Genomic DNA, 27,718 nt, shown 5'->3' on the forward strand with positions numbered 1-27,718 from the left:
TGTCTCCTGCATGTCACCTAACGCAAATAGTCTAGTAATATCACATTTTTGTGATTGACATAATTACATTATCAAGCTCCAGCCAAATTCATTCATCCAATTAAAAAAAATTGCTTTCTGTATAATTCAAGTTGGCACAAGAGAGTTACCTTGTGTTTAAACCCGACATCCAGACAGTTTCGTACAGCTAAACAGACACAAATTACAACTGCTATGCATGTGCGAATTTTTACTGCTAGGCACAGTTTTAAACTGCAAAGCCGATATATTGGTCCATCACAAAGGAAAAGCCTTTGGAATTGTGTTGGTTATGAATGATGCTACACACCACTGGGGACTCTAATCAGATGAATAAATGAGGTCTGTCACATCTAAATAGTCTTCATTCCTAATAAACTATGCCGGGAACAACCTCTGCAACCGAGACAAATGCACACACACATTCACGCCCTTGAACATTTTTTGTATATGAATACAGGGGCAATGCATTTGTTCAAGCATATATGCTGAATATTTAGAAGTCTGTATTAATGTGTTGTTGATGTGGGAGGGTTGTGTGTCTAAATGTGTGTGTATTATGTATTATGGTTAGTGTTTGCTGGAATGTGGCCACCATTCCAGATATTATTATGGAAATAAACCAGCCAACAGATATAGTGAAATGCCTTTAAAATGAAAAATGACACCAATGAAAATCTCGAACTCTCCCTTAAGATAATACCATTACATTTCCTCACATAATTTTCTCACTCTCATTACTCTGTGTGTTTGCCTTTAACTGGGTAAATGTGAAGGCTGTTCATAATTCATCTATTCCAATAATAACTAATACGACAAGACAAATATAGCGGGCAGAGATGGAGAGATAGTACAGCCAGATAAATTACACGTACACAAACACACATACCTGTCTCCACACATAGAATTTCAATTTCACTTACAGTCACTATTACAGAAAGTATGTGCGTGTGCGAATAGTGTGTCTCACGCAAATAGAAAACGAGCTGCAACAGAGCTGCTCAAATTGTATTCCTAAAATCTGGAAATAAAGCATTTTCAAACCAGGGCCCCCTCTGTAATTTCTAATGGACCTTTGAATAGCGGCTTTCAATTTATGATTAAAATAAGGTCTACGGCATAAATTAAACAGTTGGAAACCAGAGTGGTTTAAAATGCACATTGCTATCAAGTTGCAACAAAAACACTACAGCGCTTTTCCATTTCACCATGCATGTAAACTCACATCCTCAGGGTTAGATGTTGCCCAACATACATATTTAAAGCGCACAATGGATTTAAAATTTGTGCATGAGATCTGACTGTGTGTAATCATAAACAAAACATTAAAGTCTTTTGCAGTCTCATAAACCTTGTTTAACTCCTGAATTTGAAAACAGCTATTCTGAGAAGCCGTTAGAAATTCCAGAGGGAACCCACGTCGAATTAGCCTTCCTGCTAAACCTCAAATCTACGTCTCGACAGCTCTAGGATGAGGGCAAGATTATTTATTGTATCTACAAATGTTAGATGACGTAAAAGTGTTTGAGACAAATAAATTAGCATCAGGCTATAATATAGGCAGCTCACAGTAGGTGGCATCAATATTCGCCACTGCGTTTGATGTACATCTCTGCACTCTCACTTTCTCTCTTCCATCCATTTCTCCATACTTAGCTCTATCATCTCATCTTCTGAGTCTCCCTCGCTACCCTGACCATCAAACTCATCCAATACAGCTGGAGGCTGTCCATCTATCTCACTCTCTCTCTCTCTTAGCTCCCTCCCTCTCTCTCTCTCTTTCTCTCGCTCGCTCTGTATCAGAGCATGTAGCGACACTCGTTCATCAGTTGCTCGCTGGCTCGTGCAAACATCTCACCTGCTTGCGAGGGGCGAAAAGAGAAAACAAAGGAGAAAACAATGAAAGGAAGCGTGACAACCAACCCGATCCGACGAGAAGCGCACGGGGGGAGTATAAAGGGAAACCGCTAAAAATATCCAACACTCCAAATATATGTCAATTTGCTCTCGTTCGCTCTATTTCTCTTCTGTCGTTCTCTGGATACCTGTCTGGTGGGATTAAAAATGACTTAGATTTCAATCAGCGCTGGCACGAGAGAAAGAAAAAGGGATGAAAAAAGAGGAGTTTGTCCTCTGAAGAGAGTCAGCGGTGCACAGCTGGTAAGAGCGAGAGGAGTGAGAGAGGGAGGGAAGGAAGAGAACCGGAGTCCGAAAAGAGAGAGAAAGAGGGTCTTGTTTCTCTTTTGAGGAAGCCAGGAGTCGGATCGCCGTTTCCCTCCAGGACTGCTTGACAGGAAATGCTGCAAAACCAGGTTTGTGAGCGCGTTCATTTTAAGTATAGAAAGGATATTAAGAAAACCAAGAAAGGTGGATTTCTATAAACGAGAAATACAGATCTATGTAATAATGTGATGAATGAGAAGACAATCTGACAGAGAGATCATTTCTAGACGAAAGCTTGTCAATCTGCATAGTGATATGCTTGACGCTGCAAAGACAGCTGCTTAAATCACATACACACTAACTAGTAGTCAGAGTCTCATACACAAAGCAGCACACTCTGTCACCACACCTACAGATTAAAAACACTGTCTGCGTTTGTGATGCTCTTGACACACACACACAGTAGGTGTTCAATTTGAATGCTGTCTCTGTGCTGTCTTAGCCCTGCTCAAGATGAATGACAAGTTAAAGAGAACACAAAAATAACTAGAGATGAGTGTCTGTGAGAGTGTTACAGAGAGGTGGAGAGAGAGAGAGAGAGTGAAAAGGTGAGAAACAAAATGACAGAAAACCGTATCTGTGACATTTTAAAGCATCAGTTTTCAGCAACTGAATGAGAAAAATAGAGCGAGAGACAGAGAGGGAGGGATGACTGAATACGGAAGAGATGCAGTCTAGGAAGTGCAAAATAAGGAAATGGTCATGGGTTCGATCCCAGGGAATGCACATAATCAGATTCAAATGTGTATAAAAGAGTCTGCCAAATGCATAGAATGTAAAATGACATGTGGGGTGGGCTGTGGGGAGAACTGGAAAAGCTGTTCAGGACCCTGTGCAAGGGGTCTGCTACTGTAAGGTCCTCTATGTCATAGAATAATCATTGGGATGGAGGAAGGGCGACCACCCATTACACTTCTTTTCTTGTAAATTTCATGGCAGTTGAGAATGACAGAATAAAATCCCATGAATTCTCTTCTCCTGTATGAAATCATGAAAATTTGAATAATTATTTTGCTTGACTGTATCTGCTAAATAGAACTATAAAGAAACAGGGAACAAAATGAGCTGAACCTGAGGTCTCCTGCTTGTCAGATTTGTCTACAAAGACTCTAATAATATCACATTTGTCTCTTTTAGAGTTTCAGATGAGATATCAACAATTTCTCAGATTTACCATATACAGAGATGTACAGTAAATATGACCTCAAATGTGTCTTACATAATGCAACACAAAATCAAAATGTTTCAACATCAATTTGATAAAATCCCTTGTTTTTCCAAATTTCTAATTTAGTCTGTTTTATTTCTTATAAGGAATTTTAGTAGCATCTGAGACAAGCTGGTAGTGATTGAGATATTGAAACCGTTCAATGCAACAACTGAAATCTAAATGAGCTCTAAGAGCAACAATACCGAGTCTCAATTTTATTTAATCCTAAGCATTTTTGTATTCAAAATGACAATTTAACATTTTTGTAATGTTGTTCTTCCCTCTCCTTCATTCATCATCCTCCAGGAGCATCTCGGCATCTTTAAATCGTACCACCCACCCTCCATCCCTCTCTTTCTCATTGTATTTGGAACCCTATTTTAATGTGAGACATGACAGACATCTCAGCTCACTTGAATTCTTTACTTAACATCTGAAACATCTGAAGAGAAGAGTAGATGAGAGCCACAATCATTTGGAGATCAACACATGGAAGAAACAGACAGAATCAGAGCGAGAGAGAGAGAGAGAGAGATGTGAAGAGGTGTTGAAGGGGAAAATGAGCATGTGAACACTCATGGCAGGTGGGTAAAAAGGAGGAGAAAGAGGCTTACGAACCAAAAACAGAAGAAAAACAGTGAAGAACAGCGGGATAGACACAAACATGAACCAACAGAATGTGGGGACTTTAACATACGTTCAGTGGAACATGTTGTGGAGGCCACAACATGTTAAAAAGCAGGAACATTTTTAAAAGGAAAGACAACAACGTGGGATTTTTCACAAGTCAAAGGAGATACGAGTGGAATTGAGAGCCAGATAAATCTTCATGTTAGGATACATAGACGCTTCTCTACATGACTGAATCTGGATTAACACACGGCTCTGAATCTCACACACACACATATACACACACAAGCAGATAAAAGCCTGGAAATGAGCAGCTAATTGTGTCCTGGGATCAACACAGACAAGAAAGGTAAGTACTCAATAGACACACACACACATTCTGGATTGGTTAAAGACTAATGGACATGGTCATTGACTGAACTGAGGAAAGCTGAACGATGCAGGGCAGAAAATCTTTACCAAGCTTTTGTAAACACAGTCTTGTTATACGTTCTTAAACACACAGTATTGCTGTTTCCCCAGTGGAAAATGTTATTGCTTTGAGGTCGCTTATTCAGAGCTCAAGAGCTTTAATGGAGTGTAAAACAATGCTAGAATGTGGGATCAACTCTGTTTCCAAAAATTCCTTAGGAGAAATAAAAATATAAATAAGATTATTGTCAACATGCAGTTGAGTACAGACCTATACAATTACAATGACTGTGAAAAGCAAAGCTCAGACAGTCTTAAACAGACCGAGAAATGTTTGCACTGTTATTGAAATATCAGATCTTCAATCAAGCTTAATAACTTGGCAAACCCAAGCAGTTTGTGTATAGATTTCATCTTAAACTCTACCAAAAGATTTGTATAAGAACACCAAGCTCTTTTTCAGGGACTTAGGCATTTGCTCTCTGTATAATCTCTCTTTAAGTGCTATACATGATAAATAAGAGAGATAAAAGTGCTTTGTGTATTATCCTAACCCAGTTTTAAAGGCAAAATCAACCATAAATAAGCCATTTTTATGGTAGGTTAATTCATATCTAAAAGTACAAAAAAAAATGCTTTCTTGCACTAATATACATTAATGTTGGAAATGTTATCACATAGTGCTTTTCCATGCACCTGCTCCCATGCCATTGGAACTGTGACAAGCACACACAGACGTGCAAGCACACACACACACATGAACTACAGATGTGCATCCAATGTTATTTATAGACCATAGGGAATGTTGTGTGCCATTTATTTTTCCATCTCTTCCCTCTTTGACTCACATATTCTTTCAAAAACACAAACACATGTCGAATTGTTGTTAATGCCTTGACACAACACGAGAGATTGATTTTACAGTGTTATAATGACAACACGCACACACACACACACACACACAGACACACACACACACACACACACACAGACAGACACACACCTAAAGTGCTCTAGTTATTTTAAATGTAGAGAACACTTCTCTTTGCATATTCATAAGTCAATTTATGCTTTTTTAGAACCTTACCACTCATTTGTGTATTAGTTTGTGTGTGGGTCATTAAATTGCAGAGGTTGCTTTAAAGTAGCATTTGTGTGCTTTGTCACCATGCCAACATGAATGCCAGCATCCTACCATTGACTTTAACACTTGTGACTATTCATTCTTAATTGGACAGTTCACCCAAAAAAAATTTACTCACAGTCATGTCATTCAAAACCTGTATGACACAAATGAAGATATTCTGAAAATATTTTGGAAACCGAACAACATCAGACCCTATTGCCTTTCATTGTATGGACACAAAATGACTCCCTCTTATGGCTTTGAAAGACATGTGGGTGAATAAATAGATTAAAAAAATCTCAATAAAGTCTCTGTTTCGTAGTTATTTTTTGATCATACCGGGCTATCGGACAAGCATTGACTTTACCAGCTCAACCTCATTCAGAGGAGTGCTTAAAGGAACAGTTCACCCAAAAATGAAAATTCTGTCATCATTTACTCACCCTAAAGTTGTTTCAAATCCATGCAAATTTCTTTGTTCCGATGAACACAGAGAAAGATATTTGGAAGAATGCTTGTAACCGAACAGTTGGCCAGCATTGACTACCATAGTAGGAAATTGTTCTTTATAAATTTCTTTGTTCTGTTGAACAGTGGAAGATATTTTGAAGAATGCATGAAAGCAAACAGTTCAGGGGCATTATTTCCCCTCCTTTGGTAGTCAATGGTGGCTAACTGTTTGGTTACAATCATTCTTCCAAAGATCTTTCTCTCTGTTCATCGGAACAAAGAAATTTGCACGGATTTGAAACAACTTGAGGCTCATTTTTGGGTGAACTGTCTCTTTAAGCCCTTCTGTGAATGAACTCTCTGGCTCAAAGCATTCTTCCAAATATACTATATTTCACTACAAAGACATTTATAGACCGTTACATCGGACCCCCAGTTAACTTCCTGTTTGTATTTGGCTACTGTCTAATAATATTACTAAATATATTACATTTTATTCATGTTCATATTAATTTATATAATTGTTTAATAATTGTATTAAATAAACAATTTGTGGAATTCTGTTCTATGTTCACTTTATTAAGTGTAGTTTAATGCATTTAAATAAACCGTAGGGTATATTGACATCTAGCGGTTGAACATGGTATCATAGTCTAAATTCAAAATATTGGAGAAACAAGTTTAGCCAAGTTTCTTCTGAATGTTCTCAGAAATACCTCATACAGGCACTCTCTTGTTTGGTAATGTTCACCAGAAGTTAAGTTTGGTTTACAAAAGTGTGCATATGCAGTACTGTTTGTTTATGTTGTTAAGATGAAACTTTCTATAGAGATTTCTAAAAACTGGAAGCTGATGATGACAGTATTTTTAGAATTGGTGAGTTTATTGTTTATGTATTTTTTACTACTTCCTTATTTGTAGCTAACCTGCTTCTAGAACTGCATATAATTCCTTTTCTCATTCTTTTCTTTGTCTGCCTCTAATTGTTTCTTTCTGTCTTACGTTCATGCCCATCTACAGTACTGTCTCTCTCCCTTATTCTGTGTCTGTTTCTGCAGCAGCATTATATAAACAAAACGGGTTCATTAGCTGTTACCTCGTAGCTGTGCGGGAACAGAGGGTTTTAGAGGACAGCGTGTGTAAAATAAAGAGACGCTCACTGGGCTTTTAAAATTGTGTTTCCCACTATACCCGGTGTTTCGCCAGCACTACTGAAATAATGGCAGCATGCAGACAATGCTGGTACAGTCTGGTGTGGTACTGTTCCAGACGGTGGACAAGTAATGAAAAGCTGTTCACTAGCAAGGTGGTCTTAGTGGTTAAAAAAGCTCAGTTGATGAAGGTTGTTCATGAGACCGAGGTCGAATTCTGTCTGGATGGTGAGATGGTAATACTCAACATGGCTTTAGTGTGAGTATACGAACATGAACGCGAGATACGGACTGACAGCAACATGGATCATATTATACATAGCATCAAGCAGATTACAGTGCCTAAGGCTCAGATATCATATTGTGCTGAATCATTGCTCTGTAAAAAAGACCTCTGGAAGGGAAGTTCAGAAAATTAGAAAAATTATAAGAATGACTTGCAAAAGCCTAGACAGAACATTATAGAAACAGACCAAGAGATTTGCAGATAGACAGATACGACAGCCTGACAGATGGATAAGTGGATGGACAGATGATGGATGAGCGAATGCATGAACAAACGAGAACGAGCGGTTGGATGGATAGTCGGTAGGCACGATGGATCAATGCAGCGAGTTTGGCAGTGACTTGCTGAGGGTCACCGCTGGGTCAAAGATAAATAGTACTCTTCTGAATTTGTTGACAGGAGTCAATAACGTTCACTACCTCTGCCTGATACACCAAAACATGAGAACGTTTCCCTGCTTTTCCGAAAAACAAACATGTCATAAATTTGCAATTTAGTGGTATTTGCAAGGAGTAAGATCACAATGATTGCTTTTATTAGACTATTTTCAAAATGCCTCACTGTCCCCTTAAGTATTAAAATGTGGTGCATAACTAGCCTGCACCGCCTGTGCTAAAGATGTGATTGATACCTCATATCATGGGTGATTGCCTTTATAAGACTTAAGATTACAGCCGGCAGGATCAATAAAATGGGTGAAAAGTTTCCAGAAACTTACTGAAGGAGAGAACAGAGCCATGTCCAATCACTAGGAAATCATTGAGACGACTGGCCAGTTAGCTACCACCTAGCAACCACCAGGACACCCTAGCAACCGCATTGCAATGTTATAAAAATGCACTCTTCTCTTCTATCGAGTCTATCTACTCTCTCTTCTTATCATCATTTCTCTTTAATCATAGCCACTCTCTCTTTTTCTCTATCTCCCTCTTTGTCTTTTGAGAGATCCTCTCAGATACTTGATGGATTATTGTAGTCAGGCCGTCATCCACCTGCATATCAGTGTATCTGTGTGTGTGTGTGTGTGTGTGTGTGTGTGTGATGACAACCAAAGCAAATGTTTTTGCTCACATGTTGTTCTTGGATAACCAAAGATAACTGATGAAAATCTCACTTGTTTTTCACCAGTCGTCGACTTGGAAACATAAGGTACTATCTGCATTCTTAGCAGTTTTGAGATAATGAGCATTAAAGTTTTTGCATTCCATTAGACTTTGACAAAAAAACTGTTTTTTACTAAAAATAGTAAAAAATTTCACACAACATAGAAAAAATCACAACATAATGTAAATAGACTGTCACTAATTAAGAATATGTGAATAACTCAATTTCGACGAATATGATCCTGTACCACAAAACTAGCCATAGAGTTCAATTTTTAGAATTTGAGATTCATACACCATCTGAAAGCTGAATAAATAAGTTAATTTTGATTATATGTTTTTATATAGTTTGTTAGGATAGGACAATATTTGGCGGATACAACTATCTGAAAATCTGAAATGTGAGGCTGCAAAAAAATAAAATTGAGAAAATCACCTTTAAAGTTGTCCTTCAGAGGTGCTGTGGCAGGTTATTGCTAAGAAGAAACAGGTTTGTTATTATGCTCTCTATTGGCTTACTGCTGTAATGACGTTGTGGCGAGTAGATTAACCTGAAAGCGGGAATTCTAAGATTAACATTGAGTGGGTTATTACATTTTTGTTCACGATTTTGCTGCATCCACTCATAAAAAATATTTTTGGTATGCAACTTACAAAATATCTTCATGGAACACAATCTTTTCTTAAAATCCTAATGATTTTTGGAATTGAAGTAAAATATAAACTAAAAGATGCATCTGACAGTCAGGGGTTGACTGAGACACAAAATCGGGCCTACCCCGATTATTCGGCCTACATCGGGGGCCCGGGGGGGATGTTGGATGCAACACAATGCGACCCGACTTGCTAATTCATTCGCATTGTGTGCATTCGCGTTTATAATATGTCTCCCCCTTGTTAGGGCCATAGGCCGTCGGTGGGACAGCCGTTCTGGACTTTGACAGAATGTCGTACTGGTCAGTCCGCCCCTGCTGATAGTAGGGGAGGATTAACAATACGCGTTGAAATTCATAGTGAGAGAAGCTCGTTTTGCACTTTAATGTGATAAATTGTTTATAAACAAAAGACAAAACATTTCTTCATACAATTCTACATGCATGATAGTTTACAAAAATAGTCAATCAAAACCTGCACTTTACATTGCACATTAGGCCTACATTATAACTGAGTTTAAAAAGAAGTTAAAACTACTAGAGATTGTTCACAAATAAGACTACTAACAACTACATTATATTAAAACATTTATTTTAAAAAAGAACCCTGCCCAAAACACAGAAAATCTAATGGATAAATTAGTTATAATGGAATTTTGTATGGTTCTAATGCAAATAAATGAATGGTTTATAAAGGTATGAAAACTATATATGTTTTTCTATTGCTATAACACTTTATTTTACGATGCCCTTGTTACACATGTTATATGTATTTACTATAAATTGTGCATAATAACATGTAACTAACCCTAAACCAAACACGAATCCTAACCCTATAGTAAGTACGTGTAGTTCATTTTTATTACTCAGTACTTAAATATATAATTACACTGTAAGATGGGCATTGTAAAATAAAGTGTAACCTTAATGTGCAATGAAAAGTACAGGTTTTGATTAACTCATCTTATTTTTATAAACACGGCTACTATCATGTATGTAGAGTTATATGTAGACGTTTACTACATACAGTTTTTACATATGGTTGGCACATTGGCATAACCAATGTCATTAAATATAGCGGTCTTGTGCTTAAGATGCCCGGTGGACTAAAACACCCTTTTCATAAAAATACTTTATTTTTCATATTGGTTTTACGGTATATTTATTTGATGCATTTAAATAAATATGTCTCATATTAGTTTTTTATGCTCATGAATACAGTGGAATATGAAAAGAATATTGGTTTATTAGTTTTTCCCTTTTGAAAACAAAAACGAATAAAGAAATTGTCCGAAGGAACACAGATGCAACTTCAGGGTCACAAACATCAGATAGGATATTATAATGAAAGGTGACAAAGTGTCTCATATGTTTTACCAAAAAAATCCTTAAATCTACCAAGAGAAAAAATGAAACCAAACAACCTCAACCATACAATTTCTGACTAGCATGCAGTAGCGCAGATAAACTCGATGATAAACACACAGCTACATATTGAAATCCTTTGATGGATTCTGTGATACCTAAAATGAGAGCATAGCTTTAGACATTGTAATCTTCTCAGATCTTCTGAGGAAACAAATGTTAGATTCATCTGAGAAACAGAAGTTTCAATGTGATCTCATCTATGTCATCTTCCTTTAAATTGCAGAGTTGAAAACATGAAAGATGAAATCCATTTTCCAGAGTATGTGTATGCATGTGTGTGTGTATGTGTGTGTGTGTTTCATCATGTGCAGGTGAGAGATCATTTCCCATAAACCCAAGAGGCTTTAGTAAATCATAGATCCTCTTTGTTGCACAGATAATAAATCTCCGAGATTATTTCTCAATAAGATATTTCATTAGAGGTTAGAAGTCTTTAATACACAGATCAATCGATATGAATGATATATATGCCTAGACCCACCTACTGTTCATCCTTTATATCCTCACTACACCATAATACAGATTTAAACTCACTGTGACCCGAGCCTCCAGTCAGCCTTCTCTCTCCTTTTGCATACACAGATACACAACAAGCACACAGTTATTACAGTTTCCCTTTTTTGAGAAAGTTGAAATAATATCACACCTTACAGAATGCCTATTTCTTTTGCATGAGTGGTTTTTCATCCTTTTTTGAGATATAAATTATAGTTCCCTGCCCTGCTATTCAGTGGCCCAACACAATACGAAATCATGTTTGTTTCTCTGAATTGAACGTGATAAGAAAAACTGAGTAATGTAATATAATACAAAAGAGGCCACATATCTTTGTATTGCATTTCTTTTCACTGGCTACATGCAGAAACAAACCAACAGCACAGTCCATATAATCTGATTTACAGATGAATAATTTGTATGAGTTGGTTCTTCAAATGAATCTGTCAAAAGACTCACTAACTTGTTGGTACAATCTAATAAACTTCTCTTTACATTCACCAAAACAATAACCGAATTAGCACCTGACTGCATTTAGTAAGGTTTAAAAAACATGTGGTTAAAATAATTATTTCATCATTTACTCACCCTCATGTCATGACTTTCTTCTGCAGAACACAAAAGGAGATATTTAGAAGTATGTTGGTAACTATACTAAACTACTGAGACATTTCTCAAAATATCTTATTTTGTATTTTAACATGAAAAAAAGTCATAAATAAGCTTTGAATGACATTAGGCTAAATAAATATGGAGACGATTTTTATAATTGCTTCAACTATCCTAAGATAATTTTTTACAATAGTTAGTTTGGCAATTAAAGCGTGTTTTGTGGAGAATGCAGTTAGGATTCTGCAGGAAACAATGGATCATATCATGATCACACCAGCGAATATCTTAAAAAATGTTACCATAAAAAACAACAAAGATTTCTCCAAAAATACGAGGACATGTCACAGCTAAAGACAGTTGTTTTGGTGGCAGCTCGTGTTTAGGGAGTCAGGTTGCCCTGGAAAACAGTCTTACTGGAAAAAATCTCGCTTTGCGACTTGAGCTTTGTGAAGAGAGTAAAACTGAGCTGAGATGCTAATGATTCTTACTGGGTCAATGCTGCTTCAATTAGTCTTTCAGCTACCGCACACACGCAAGTGTGTGTGTGTGACTGAGCGCTCTTCTGAATTGTCCTGTGTGGTACAGAACGTAATTGATGTGATAATCATTAGCAAAAGCTCATCTGCTTTGAGGCCACTGAGGTTCTAGAGACCCTGACAACAGTGGCAAAGCTCCATGTGTGATTTAATATAAACCAGCGAGGGATGGGGGGGGGGGGTGGGTGAGGACAGCGCATGTTGACGAAAGTCGGCTGAGGGAGTTGCTAAGTGCATAGTGATGTTCAGAATGGGCCAAACGCACACATACACAGACCATAGATGGGTCATTACGTACCAATGCAAGGAACTCCAATGACTTTTCATTCAGTCTGAACCATGAATAATATTAAGGATTACAAAAGGATTACCAGAATTTATATTAATCTAATCTACCCTCCACCACCACACACATGCACACACTTCTACTCTCCCGAGCAGATACAATTAGACCAAGACAAGCGCTGGCATGTGCTGAACGCGGGAAAATGCTGCGGATATGACAGAGGCAGGAGAAGAACATAAAAAAAGAGAAAGGAAATGATAGGTGGAAGAGGACTTATAATGTTGAGGAAGGTTCGCTATCTGTCCTGGACAACTGGATCGATGGGGAGAGAGACAAGATCTATTTTGGCCAGCGTGCTCTCAGGTGGCCAAAGATGGTGAGAGAAAAAGAGAGAGTGAGAGAGGAGGAGGGGTGCTTTAACTAATGTTGCATCACTTCTCGAGTTACCTCAAGGGCAGATGGGAAGATCTGCAAAGGTGATAAGCTAAACACTGGGGAAACTGAAAGAGAGGGGCGTGGGGAAGAAAAGAGGAAAGAGAGGAGAGCAAGGTCATAGGAGGGCGGAAGTGGACCACAATGAAAAAAACAGACGGGAAGAATTCAAAACAAGGGAAAGAGACAGATGAAGAGGATACTTATAAATAGAGACACATTCTCAAAGGCTTCTGGGATGGCAAACTCATTACATTTTGCTATAGGCATGAATTAGGCTTTGTTTATTGGTATGTGCCGTCTGTATTGTTTTAGCATTTGATTAACAAAAGCACTGAAATGAAGGTTAACAACAACTTATAGCACACACGCTCCTGTTTGCATTCCCCCACCCTGTATTTAAAGGGATAGTTCACTCAAATATATAAATTATTTCTTCATTTATTCACCCTGTCTTTCTTCTGCAAACACAAAAGCAAAAGGTAGAACATTGGTAACCACATCAAAACCAAACCAGGGACCCCGTTCGGTACCTCCATTGTATGGGTTCACCACCGCTGAGACATTTCTTAAAATATCTTCCACATAAGAAACAGTCATATACACATTCTGAATGACATGAGGGTAAATAAACGATGACAGAATTATCTTTGGGTCAACTACCCCAGTATCATGCTCGAGCAAACACTCACACTTAATTACTGTGTTTTCTAAAATATTGATATTCCACAAAGTCTTCTAAAGTCTGAGTTCCAAATCTACATAAACAACTCTCACACACGCTTAGTCATGTGCTCGCAGATAATCTAAGATGCTTTTACAATCATTTTGTTATTCCGCACACGCCTTTCTTATGATTATAATAGCAGCAATTCCGAATCGTCACAATTTAACCACAGCAACAATAACCGCAGAAAGCGTGTTGTGTGGTTACCGCCGTATTTTTGGTAAAGGACAGATTGTACAGCAACAAAACCTCATCATGCTTTTCTTTCAGCTGTGAACAACATCCTAAAAACATCCCGTTACTGCAGAAGAAAAGTCACCACGGACTCATCCATAACGCATACAATAACACAATTAGAATTTGCTGCTGTTTTATGACTGATGTTCTGAAAAACAGCATAACTGAATACGGTCTGATTGTTCCCCAGTTAAATTTACCTGCATTTCTCAGTTTAATGACACCGCAAAATTTACATAATTACTGCGCTGTATTGTTAATAATACCGGAGATGGGTGAGCAACCACTTGTTTTGCTAATGATATGTATTCACGGTTACATGAAGCGCCGCATGGGCACAAATGTTTAGGAACCGTTATTTAAAGATCACTCATACAGATATGTGAGTCAGCTGTCAGGAAGAGACAATGCTTGATCTGCCAAACATTCTGAGCTGTGCTCCACATTCTCGCTCTAGAGATGCTGAATAATATCACTGCTTTTTCTGGCTTGTAACTACAAGATTAAATGCGTTAGTGTTAAATGACACCGTTTAAGAGCATTTGCAGCATGAGCTTGTGAAGGATAGCCGGGTGTGGTGTGCACATATCCCTACTTTCACCCTAATTTCGTCTCTTGTCTGAAACCCGCTCTTGAGAATGACAACATAACAAATTGGTGTAGAGAATCAAATTACAGATATTATGGATTTTTTAAACTCAAACCTACAATTAGCATTTTTATGCAATGACTATCTCTCTTTCTCCTTGTGTTATTACCTATTAGTTTATCTCCTATTTCCGCTTTGTAACCGAAGTCTTATGCACTGAAGTAAGCATTTAAACTTTATTTGTATCAATTATGTTTACATTTATGCATTTGGCAGACGCTTTTATCCAAAGCGACTTACATTGCATTAACCTATACATTTATACTTAGGTATGTGCAATCCCCTGGGATCGAACCCACAACCTTGCGTTGTTAACACAATGCTCTTACCACTGAGCTAGAGGAAATTATGTTACTGCAGAAGTGACCTAACTTTTAGCTTAAATATCCCACAACTTTTAGAATGAAACATTCTTTAGCACAGCCTGTCCATCAGTGGAGATCGATTCGGAGTGCATATAAGTAAAGCTCTGACTGCCAGCGAAACGTCTGTGTTTGTGGCTCACACCCCTCTTGAAGCAAACTGCTTGTTGTCCAAAAGTTAAGCGCACAAAGGAAAGCAGTGTTTTCTTGGTTTACGCAAGCAATAAATACCTGAATGATGATACTTTGGAGAATGTTGGTAGCTGAACAACAGCAGTACCCAGTTTTGTGTCTATACAATAAAAGTGAATGTGTAAAATATATATTTTTTTGTTCTGCAGATGAAAAAAAAATTCCTTAAAGGTAGAGTTCACCCAAAAATAAAACAATCGGTCATCATTTAGTCACCCCTGTTCCAAATCTGTATAAAGTTCTTCGCCACCATTGACTACCATAGTAGGACAAATTATAATGGTAGTCAAAAGTTAATTTATACAGATGTGGAACAACTTGAGGGTGAGTAAATGAAGACAGAAGTTTCATCTTTAGGAGAACTGTTCCTTTAACTCATTTAGAGCTTAAGAGACACATATATGTGCACTAGAAATTTTCGGTTTGCAACACTATGTCTGACTCTTTTCTTGCTTTTTCTAGGTCTGTGGATCACTCCCCTATCTACCATGCAAGACTCCCCACCCCTTCAGCCATTCAGAAAATCACACCCGTCCCTCATCGTATGCCATCCGAGCAGCAACACTCACACACCTTCATCGCTGTCTCATTTATCTGTCCATCTGAAACGGAATATCGTCAAGCCCTGTGATACATTTTGTCAACCCTCTCCTCGACTAGTGCCAAAGTTTACCAGCAGAAACTCAACCCGGGACAAAACCTCAACATTGGCATTACTGCACTGGCTTACACTGATCACCTGTGCCTGCATACTGCTTTCTCTTATTGGTCCAGGAGTAGAAGCTTCTGAGACGTGGGGCATGGTCTCAGCGTGCCCCTTCCACTGCATATGCAGGAATCTCTCCGACTCTCTGAGTACACTCTGCGCTGACAAAGGACTCCTTTTCGTTCCACCAAACGTAGACCGGCGCACTGTAGAGCTCCGCCTCGCAGACAACTTCATTCGAGAGGTGGGAGGAGCTGACTTTGCCAACATGACGGGGTTGGTGGATTTGACGCTTTCTAGGAACACCATCAGTCACATTCGGTCAATGACGTTTGCAGATTTGGAAAGCTTGCGTTCGTTGCACTTGGATGGCAATCGGCTGACAGAGCTGGGCCCACGAGACTTGGCAGGCATGCTAAATTTGCAGCATCTCATTCTCAACAACAATCAACTCATTAACATCTCCTCCGAGGCTTTTGATGATTTTCTTTTGACTCTAGAGGATTTGGATTTATCCTACAACAATCTGTGTAAAGCACCCTGGGACGCTATTCAGAACATGGCCAGTCTACATACATTGAATTTGGACCACAATCTTATCGACCAGATTGATGAGGGCTCCTTTAGTGAGCTCTACAAACTAGCCCGTTTGGATATGACTTCAAATCGTCTAAAGACTTTACCTCCCGATCAGTTGTTCGCCCGCTCACAGACAGGGGTTATAAGCCCGACACCCTACAATGCAGTGATCAACCTAAATTTTGGGGGTAACCCATTTCACTGTAACTGTGAACTACTTTGGTTGAGGCGTCTGATCCGAACCGATGATATGGAGACATGCGCTACACCACTTCATTTAGCAGGACGTTATTTTTGGTCAATACCTGAGGAGGAATTTACCTGTGAACCTCCACTTATTACCCGACATACACACAAACTCTGGGTGTTGGAGGGTCAAAAGGCAACGCTCAAATGTCGTGCCATCGGCGATCCAGAGCCAGTGGTGCACTGGGTCTCACCGGATGACCGCATCATTGGCAATTCAAGTCGCACCACATCTTACCGAAATGGCACTCTGGAGCTACTCGTAACTGTAGCCCGCGATGACGGTACATACACTTGCATCGCCATTAACGCTGCGGGCGAGGCCACCTCTTTGGTTGACCTCAAAGTAATTCCTCTCCCTCATCGTGGAAATGGAACAATACTGTTAACACGTGACCCTGGATCATCGGACATTACCAGAGGGAAAGCTTCCAATGGACAAAGTCCTGGCACGGATACTAACACTGACACCCAAGAGGGACAGGAGGAGGGGCAGACTGAGGCTGAGGAAGGGGTCAGCGGTGGGGGTGAGGAGCAGATGGTGAGAGTGCAGGGAGTGACATCGACTTCGGCACAAGTGAGGTGGGAAAACCGTCGCTTGACAGGAGCCAACCTGGTGTGGATGTATCAGATACAATACAACTGCACAGCCGATGAGACGCTTGTTTACAGGTGAGTCTGCCAACATGCACTACATTAATGCCAATAAGAGACTTACTGACAGGGGAAAAAAAACACAAATGACATCTCTTTATAGAGTACCGCAGAAATGATAGACTTTTGCATGCAAACCCTGGAAGCGGGTTAGCATTTGACCACTTTTGGTTCCATTGGGTTTTTGGTAAATTATCTTAAATAAGATCTGTGGTTAACAAAACCTCTTAATATTTTCACCATTTGTTCTATGACATGAAACACACCAGTTATAACCAGCTCGCTTTATTGTGTCTTAAAAACGGTGGTTGCTAACAAGTTGCTAAAAACGACATTATCCTTTGGAGATGATGTTAAACGCCATTGCGCATATAAATCTGAGTAAAATGCATCATTGGCAGAAATCTTTTTATCCACAGAGTAATCACCTACCAGGGAATATGTTTTTAATAAAGTCTGGGAAAGTTGTAGGAGGCTTGGTGGTAGTGAAGTTAAAATCTTTCTACTGTCGTGTAATTTTTATACTCATGTTAGCATTTTGTTTCTGCCGATTGTGTTTAGGCTTCAAAAGTAACAAATGTTGTGTTCATTTGTAAAGATGATCTTTGTACACAAAATGTGTAAACATCATAAACTTTGTTAATCACAGATCTTATTTGTTTACAATCTTTCAAAAGTCTGTGGGAAAAATGCATAGGCTTTAAGTCGAGGGAATCAGTGCGGCGCTAGCTTCCAGGTTGGCCTACAACAAAACATTATCTCAGCGGTATTCTATTTCTCCTTGACATCAACGATTTTCAATGGAAAGCAAAACTAAGAGAAAAAGACTCAAACATCTCAAAAATGGTTTTTAGCAGAGATCTCAAAGCGTTCCCAAATAAGCTTCGATCTGACAATTCTGAAAGGTCAATATTATTGAGGATTTCAACACAAACCATTTTCAACTCAACATCTCCTGAGCATTGAAAGTTTAACCTCTAAAAAAACAAATGGGTAGTTGACAAATAACCCGTAATTGTGTCCTACTGTATGGTGTTACAGAAAAAATGTTGAAAAAAACAAGCAATGAGGATAAATCTCTTAAAAAGGCTATTTTATACTATTGAAAATAATCATCATATAAAATAATATATTATTAACAGTTTGTTTTCTAAATTGATGTTATGTCACAACATGACACATGTACACGGTATTTGTCAGCTACCCAAATAAACCTCACATCAGATAACTTAATAGCAAGACCAAAAAATGTCTACTAAATATTATAAATGTTAAAAACAATCAAGTAACGTACGATTAACAATTAGGGATTTAAACATATAAATTGTGTATACACGTGCAAACACACTTCTTTATAGAATCACGCTAAGGGATACATATATGTGTGTGTGTGTGTGTGCGTGCGAGATTCTTCACTTCACTTCGCTTTCACTTCATTAAGTGCAGGAAGTTACACATATCTTGCAAGTGGCAATTAGCAGAAGAGGAGACAAGTGTAAAGATAAAATATACTGACACACTATTGACACTGGGAAAAAGTCAGTGTCAATGCTGTCTAGTACTTTGTCAAATCACTAAAGATGAGTCACATCACTAAGTGTAGCCCATTTTGTGGGTTAACCAGTTTGCTTGGATTAACTACATACAACTTCAAGATTTTCAGCCCGCATCATTTAAAAAATGACATTTTAACTATGGCTCGAATAAGTTTCCATCGCATTACGTGCTAATTGTTAAGAAATCCACTTATACAAGCCATTTAATGTGACATTTAACAGCACTACAATAATGAATATGCAATGTTCAGATTGTTGTCAGGTTGAATAGTGATAATAATAATGAGCTTCATGCTTAACCCGAGGCTAAGGCGGTCCCACTCCTTTCTCATGTTATCAGTGTCTGCGACTCCAGCGGTGACTTCAGTCTAGCTGCTGTCAGACATTTTTGTAACGTTCAATACATCTCGCAACCTCTCAGAGACATTATCTATGGCAAGTGACATACACCCTCTTCCTGTCTGTCCTTCATTAAGGGACCGAGAGGGAGTGCATGTGTGTATGCTGGGTGGGAGAACTGCAGGGTGGGAAACTGACACCACAGACATTGAAACTGACAGGGAGGCTGGTAGAGAGACAAAGAGAAGAGATAGAGCGAATGAGAAATAAAGAAAAGGGTGGGACATAGGTAGAGATAGAGAATTTGACAAAGGACCCAAGGGAAAGAATAATAAAGTCTTTAAATGAACTTAAACTATAGTGCCAATAAGCATGTCACAACCAATCTTGCCGAAGGCCACCATGACATGAGGAATAAGAGGTGAGAGTGAGAAATAGAGAATGAGAGAGATTACAGGTAGGGGGAAAGCTTTTATCTTGTCTTAGGTTTAACGGCCAGGTTGTTTAGCTTTGTTAAAAACAAGAAGTACAGATAAAAAAACGGAAAAAAGGTTATAAAATAGAAAAAATTGCAACACAATTTTAAAACATTAAGTAATTAATTAATACAAAAAATAATAATAATCAAATTTCTTATGTATAAAATAAATGTATTTTATTATTAAAATATAGATACATAATTTAATAAACTTCACTTTGGATAAAACTCATTCATCCTTTGGAATAACATAAATGTAAACAAACATCTTTGAAAAAATCCAGAAAAAGATAAAAGCTATGTTAGCATCTAAAAATTATAAATGTACTCTTGCCTTTTTACTAAACACAATAAGATTTATAAGCTGTACTAAAGGTTTTTTCCATTCATTCAAAACAATGTGTTTTGGTCCCCATGCAAGATCGCAATATGATTCGGCAAGCCCCCAAATAAGCCGGACGTTGTAACAAACAGACAATAATTGAAATGGTGAAATGCATGACTGAAATGAAAACCACCGCCATTCACAAAGCGCTTGGAGATGGAGTTAGCTGAACAAACACAGTTGAAGTCTGTCGCAACACATTTAGTTTAACATTCCTAATCTTGTCTCTAGCCTACTTGTAAAGGCTTGTATGGTTCATTTTGTTACAAAAACAAGAAGCTTTAAAGAGCAATACTGCAACCACTACAATAAAGTCTACTGATCTGACAACATTTTGCCCTTCAAGTGCCACATATAGAATATGGCAAGGAGATATAAACTCATATTGAAAGGAAAAATAGAGAGAATGGTGTTAACTGGGTAGAAGTTAATGATAAAAGAGAGTGACAGCAAAACCTCAGGGTTGAGTTTAGAGAATAAAAGCAATCTGTTTATGAAGATCAAGTTAGTAGAGACAAAAGTATTTCCTGTCTCCTTCTTTTTGGTTCAGGCTCCATCCTCCCATCCCTCTATTATTAGAGTGTTCTAATAATTGCCTGTTTCTGTGTCACCAGCTTCACAAAAGATTTCCCTGTCAGTTTGTATAGCAGCATGAGCGCGTGTGTGTTGATGTTTGACAGTGAAATACGTTCACACACAGAAACACAAATTAAAGGCACTTGAGGAAAGGTCAAACTCCCTCTCCAGAAAAATAGAAATCAACGAGGGTTGACAATCCAGATGAAATGTTATTGCTCAGAGGCTGTTCTATCACAGTATAACACACACTGCATGAACTTTTTGGGGTTCAATTTGTCCAAATTAAAGGTGCCTTTAGTTCCAGGACTCATGGGCACACCATGACTCCACAAACGCCCCTTTAGGGTAATGAGGACCCATCTGAAGGGTCCTGCGGGAAATCAAGACGATTGTTATTTAGAAAACATGTGCAAAGGTATGTTGCCTGCGCTCAATTGAATCTTACTGCTCTTTAGCCTCCTGGGACCCAGCAATACAAATTTGTCCTCTCTAAAGGACATTTGTTTCTGTGAACGTCTTTTGAGGCCATACATGTTAAACCTCAGGAGGGACAAAATCATCCAACATGAAAACTGTGATAAAATCAATGTTATTTTGAACTTTTCCTAAATACATGTACAAATTACTGTTGTATTGCTTGAAAGTGAATATGAATTTGTTTTCTTTGCGATATTTGGGGTCAAAAAATACAGGTGACTTTCTCTGTTATTTTGGAAATCTTCCAATTCTTATGCAAATAAATGCAAACAGAAATATTTTTTTTATCTGAAAATTGGGAGAAATATTGTAAGTGGTTCACGGAACGAAACTGAAATTATTATTTTAGCTTGATACATACCTTTACAGTAAATACAGTAAATACAAATCGATAAAGGAATCGATATATAGGAATTGAATACTATATAGACAAAAGAATGAAGACATTTAGCATGAGAGCATAAATAATATCTATGATCATTTTTGATAGTGGACTCTAGCTTTTTCATAAAAAATATAATTATATTTTGATAAAATAAAATAAAAAGACTATATTGGATAAAATCCCTGCAAAAGGTTTTTTTCAGTAAAATAAATAAATAGAAAAACACATTCACTCACAAGCCCACAGTCTAAAACTGCTGAAGGTCACTTCTACCTGCTCATTGCAGTACACTAGCAAACATCTGTCTGCCCTGCCAATATCTTGATAACACATTCAATGCAGTTAGTGCCGATTTGTCACCCGCTGACCAACACCTGTCACTTTAGTGCTGAGTAAAGCTTGTCTGTCTTCATCCTTTCTCCACTGGACATTTTATTGATCAGTATTGATATTGCTTCCAATGTTTTACATTTGGGGATAATATTACTATTTCACTTATACTACAAAAACAAATTATATGTCATTTAAATGTAAAGGGCCACTGTGTCTGTATGGGAATTATTCCATTCCATTCCATTTTCTACCGCTTATCCGAACTACCTGGGGTCACGGGGAGCCTGCGCCTATCTCAGGAGTCATCGGGCATCAAGGCAGGATACACCCTGGATGGAGTGCCAACCTATCGCAGGGCACACACACTCACTCATTCACTCACGCACTCACACCCTACGGACAATTTTTCCAGAGATGCCATGCCATGCATGTCTTTGGACCAGGGGAGGAAACCGTAGTACCCGGAGGAAACCCCCGAGGCACGGGGAGAACATGCAAACTCCACACACACAAGTCGGAAGCTGGAATCGAACCCCCAACCCTGGAGGTGTGAGGCGAACGTGCTAACCACTAAGCCACCGTGCCCCCCACTATGGGAATTATGTTAAATAAAAAACAAAATATATCATAACTTGATATATTTTATCACTTTCACTAAAGTCCCCATGTTCCTCACTAGTCCCCATATTCTTCACTAGCCAGGTTCTTGAAATCTCATTCTAAAATGCATTTTGAACAGTATTGAATGAGTTTTATCTACTCTAGCTCTTACGGCTTGTTTTCTTCACTGTCTATCAAAAGCCATCCATTTCTGAAACATTAGGATAAAATAACATTTCGGTTTTGTAATGAAAGAGACTAACACGTTTGAACAATATTATTTTTGTCTACAAACTAATTTCAGACATTTAAGCCTGTCTAAAGAAGGTTTTTTTCAGGTTAAGGGGAAAATTTCAATGAAGTGTTCTCAAACCTCTGAAGTGTTGTGTATTTGCTAAGTTAATGCAGCCATGGAGAGAATCATTATGGCTCCGTCATTCACACTTAGAGCACCTACTTAGCAAGATAAAACAGGAATCCACCCACAAATATGCTATATTTAGTTCAACATCATGTTGTCAGCAGCGATGCCCATTTGAGCATCACTTCCAGGCTCATGGTTGGTCACTTACAAACATGTTGTGCTAGCATGCATACAGCTACATAAACAACATAACTGCATACATTCCAACACAGAGTCTGGAAATACAAAGCTATAAGAGGGCAGACGGAGTGACCTTGAGCTTCAACTCATAATTTACGGCAGAGCCAAGCTAAATAGATTTGACCCCAATGACAGAGCAGCTCAGGCAGACAGTGTGTGTGTGTGTGTGTGTGTGTTAAACAAGTGGGAGAGTCTTTTTATAACTTTATTGATTAAATAAACAAATTATGCCTGCACATGTATATCTGAAAACAACTAGCAGATTCTCCAGTCTTAACAGGACAAATATTTGAAGTGGACGTGTGCAGCGTCTTTACATGGAAATATTTTCTCCTATCCAAGCCTAACATGCAGTAATCTATTCGCAGGATGACGTCAAAACAGGGTAAACACGGTGACTCGTTTCAACATGTCAATGTTTGGTTTGGGGAGGGACTAATTGTTTGGTGCAAACAATGGATGTTGTGTGAAAGCTAGGAAGTGACGTCCACCATTTTTTTAACATAATTCTGTTTGGTGCTGCTGGTGAAGCAGAAATCCCAAACAGGCTTTAAAGGGATAGTTCATCCAAAAATGATAATTCCGTCATCATTTACTCATATTCTTGACATTAAAAACCCGTATGAATTTCTTCTGCAGAACACAAAAGAAGATTTTTAAAGAATGTTGGTCACCGAACAACAAAAGTTTTATGTCTATACGATAGAAGTGAATGTGTACCGACATTGTTTGGTAACCAACATTAAGCACACATGCATCAAGACTACTAACTCACAAACTGAGCCCCCAAAATAGACCACCCCCCTTAAGTAAACAATCTTATATTTTTTATAATATTACTATACTGTATGTGCAATGTGTTTCCTTCACAGAAACACAATTAAACCCATTAGGATTAGTGGACGGTGGGTGCCAGCCAATGAATGGGTAGGAAGTAAGAGAGAGAGAAAGAAAATGCGAGAGGGAGAAAGAACAGCGTGTGGGAGTATAAGAGGGCTTTAATACCATGACTAAAGCATTATTCTATGTGTCAAGGTCTTGATCAGAGCCTGTAATTATATGTCGATATCAGACATATTGTTCGGGAGGGCCTAATTTTGCAAGCAGTTTGCCAAAATGGCCCTGTACATTTCCATTACATTAGTTATGCTTTTGTGTGACAACAGTGAACTAAGAATCCACTAAGATGCTGTTTCATTGTGATGGAATGAGAAGAATGTAATTGCTTGAGGTTATTAAACCTTTCTTTTCTCTTCTCCCTTCTCTCTCTCAGGATCCTGCCCCCCACGAGTGACAGCTTCCAACTGAAGAACCTGGTGTCAGGCACAGACTACAACTTGTGCGTGCTAGCCATTTTTGATGACACGATCACTTCCATGGCCGCCACGAAAGTCCTTGGTTGCACCCAGTTTAGCACCAAGGACAATTACCCTGACTGCCGTTCACTGCAAGCGCACTTCCTGGGCGGTACTCTTACCCTTTTGGTGGGTGGAGTTGTTGTGGTTATGCTGTTGGTATTTACCGTGGCTTTGATGGTGCGTCACCGGGTGTGCAGTAACCATGACAACCACCGTGAGATGGGAGAAGAGGTGGGGTGCTCAGGAACGGACTCCCCACATCTGTCTGGAAAGGGGTCGGATGTGTTCTCTCAGAGCAATGGCAATGGGAACGTTATGATGGTGGTGCTGCCCAACGGGCTGGTTCAAAAACAAAATGTTACGGAGGGGGGATTGGGGTCACCTTCTAAACCAATGTCCAAAGTGAAACCGAAAACCCTCCCTAAACCCAAAGTGAATGTGGATCAGTTCAGGGTGGGACTAGAGGTAGAGATGGCCTCGCTGAGACCACTCCCTCCGTACACACAGGATAAAGAGCGAGTGTCTTTGTATTACACCCCTAGTAACCATTCGCCCTCAACACTGCCATGTCCGTCGCACCAGTTAGGAGTGAAACAACTAAAACTACGTGCAACCAGTAAGGACACTGGTAAACGAGCTAGCATAAGTTTGGCCCCGCCCCCCACATACAGCACAAAACTCAGTGATAGGCGATTTAGCACAGGTGGCAGCATCGTGGTCCGTCGAGGAGGCACGGACAGCCAATGGAATTCCTCGCTGGCCTATCAAAGCCCCGCTTTGTCCCACCAGAGCCCCCCTCACGGGGCGTTGCGCTACAAGAGAAGTTCGTCCTTTGATATGGGTGAAATCGCCACGACGGCTTGCTACAGTTACGCAAAGAGGCTAAGCGTAATCTGGACCAAACGGAGCCAGTCGTTACACGGCATGCTGGTCCACTGTACCTCGGCAACAAGCACCTCGACAACCAGCAACGCAAGTGACGACTTCCAAATTCGGCACGCGCGCGGGTACATCCGCGCCTACAACACCACCAACTCTAATTCCAACCCTCCAAAAGCTGAGGCTGGGAATTCAAAGGACCAGCAAATGAAGGACACAGAAAAAGAGAAAGATGACAAAAGAGAAGAACTGGAGGAGAGTGTGGTGTAGTAAGTCAGAAGATAGTTGAAACAGATATGCTGATGAATGAAAGGAGAGGAAGTCAGGATAGGGATCAAAAACAGAAAAGGTTTGAAGTTGAGATGAAATTTTGTAGGTCAAGCTTTTGAGAGGGCTGAAGATCCCACAGAATGTTGATTGGTGCTATTAGAGGAGAACTAACAAGGCAGTCAAACAGGCACGATAGAAGTCAAGCATCAAGTAAACGCAAAACGATAAGGTTGATAATGAATCTTGGAACAATGTGTTTTTAAAAAACTTTCTAACTAAAGGCAAGCGCTTGCTAACTCACATGGGCTTTGGAAAAACGTGGTGGTATTAGGGCATCCATCGATTTGTGTTCCAGTAAATAACTGGGACAGAGCCAGCAAGTGGACATGCACAACCGATTGGAACCAGAATGATCGAAAAAATCTACAAATGTGGACTACAGAGGATGCAAACTAAAAAAAAGGAATGTGAAAATGTACAAACGGTACAATGGAAAAAATGCTTTGAAACTCAAATAGACAAACAGTAAGTGTTCACTGACTGTGGTTTAAAGTTAATATTTTGTGTATGAGGTTGTATGTGTTTGTTTGTTTGTTTGTAGGTGAGTGAGTGAATTAATGCACAAAGAATTCATCAAAATACATTTTATGATGTCACTGGATCTGCTGTCTGTGACCACCATCATCCAGTAATGTGTTATTGGAAGCTAAAAGACTATTGCTGGCGTGGGAACTCTGGACTACTGTATAAGAAGAAAATAAAAGAAATATAAAAAATATATAATTTCAAGTTCACAAAATCTATGAATAAATTCTGTTTAAAAAACAATGTCAGTGTTATCAAGTGTTACGACATTTCTTACAATGGACGGTCAAATTAAAATAAGCAAATTAAGTGATATTAATAATTAATGTTATAAAATGTGTCTGTGATCTTATTTTCAAATCAAAACTGTTTGACCTTCTCAATGATTTTTTGAAAGAAAAAAACAAAGCACACAAAAGCACTTTTAGGTAAAATGAAAAGAGTCACTTTAAAAGTATTAGATAAGCTTTTGTTGCCTTAGACCAGAACAAGAGGGCAGGACACTTGATTGTTAAATTAGCGTCTTTCTCTCTCTCTCTCTCTCTCTCTCTCTCTCCCTCCCTCATTGTCTTCGTGTCTATCTGCAGTTTGAGATAGTTACCGGGGAAGGGCAGCGTGTGCGGATGAGATAATGAGAGATTGAGGGAGACAGAACACTCTGCAAGACTGCTGATGCAGGACAGACTGAGGAAGTGCAAGAAATGACCGAGCACAATGGATAGAGACGGCGGACAAGAGAGAGGGCGATGTGTGCGTTAGCTGTATTTTTGTCATGCAAGTACTTCGCCAGAATTTATCACATTGCCAATAAAGCCCATTTAAGAAGAGCTTAGGTGAAATGAGGAAGATAAGATGAGTTGCCCTGTCTCTCTCTCTCTCTCTCTCTCTCTCTAAGTGTGTGTGATTGCACAGACACTGTGTACATCACTGCCTTCTGTATTTATCCATAGCAACTGACAGACTTACGGAAGGTTCTGGGAACACACACAATAGGCTGTTATATTTGGCTCAATAAAACCAGGGCTAGGGAACAAGGAAGACAAGGCTTTAAAATTACTGACAGATCAGGACACAAAACAATGAGTTGACCAAGGACATTGGGCAAGTGAGCTGTCTATTTAGTTAACATTTTTAAGCATCTGCGGTGTAATTCTTAGAATGTATACAGAGAAACAGCTCACTAGTCTGAACAGAGATATTTGACACATGTTGACATAAAAACAACACCACAGAGAACTTGGAGAATAAATGGCCGATGTGAACTGTTATATAATCAGATCTGTGTGGGCTACATCATTTGAGAAGATTAAGGCCGTCTCAGTGCTTACTGTGACCTTAAATGTGTGCTTGCGATGTGTGTGTCTCTCTGAAGGAGACAGGCAGAGAAAGGGACGGTAAAAAGGATGCTGTTTCTCAGCCAGCCCACAGGTGTAAAATATATCCAGCTTTCTTTTACATGCCTGCAGTGAAATTCAGGCCAAATTTGAG

General features: G+C 39.0%; 2 protein-coding genes across 2 annotated transcripts in view; one reads left to right on the forward strand and one right to left on the reverse strand.

Annotated features, from left to right (window-relative positions):
* pcxb (pyruvate carboxylase b) overlaps positions 1-27,718 on the reverse strand; it is a 161,376-nt gene that overhangs the window by 38,686 nt on the left and 94,972 nt on the right. The window lies entirely within an intron of this gene.
* LOC130430141 (leucine-rich repeat and fibronectin type-III domain-containing protein 4) lies at positions 1,842-26,434 on the forward strand. The gene is made up of 4 exons (XM_056759162.1): positions 1,842-2,330; positions 3,758-4,430; positions 15,680-17,420; positions 24,412-26,434. Exons 3-4 carry the CDS (start codon positions 15,706-15,708, stop codon positions 25,643-25,645), a joined length of 2,949 nt encoding a protein of 982 aa, XP_056615140.1. The 5' UTR covers positions 1,842-2,330; positions 3,758-4,430; positions 15,680-15,705; the 3' UTR covers positions 25,646-26,434.

Source organism: Triplophysa dalaica, chromosome 1 (assembly GCF_015846415.1).
Source record: "Triplophysa dalaica isolate WHDGS20190420 chromosome 1, ASM1584641v1, whole genome shotgun sequence".
NCBI lineage: Eukaryota > Metazoa > Chordata > Actinopteri > Cypriniformes > Nemacheilidae > Triplophysa > Triplophysa dalaica.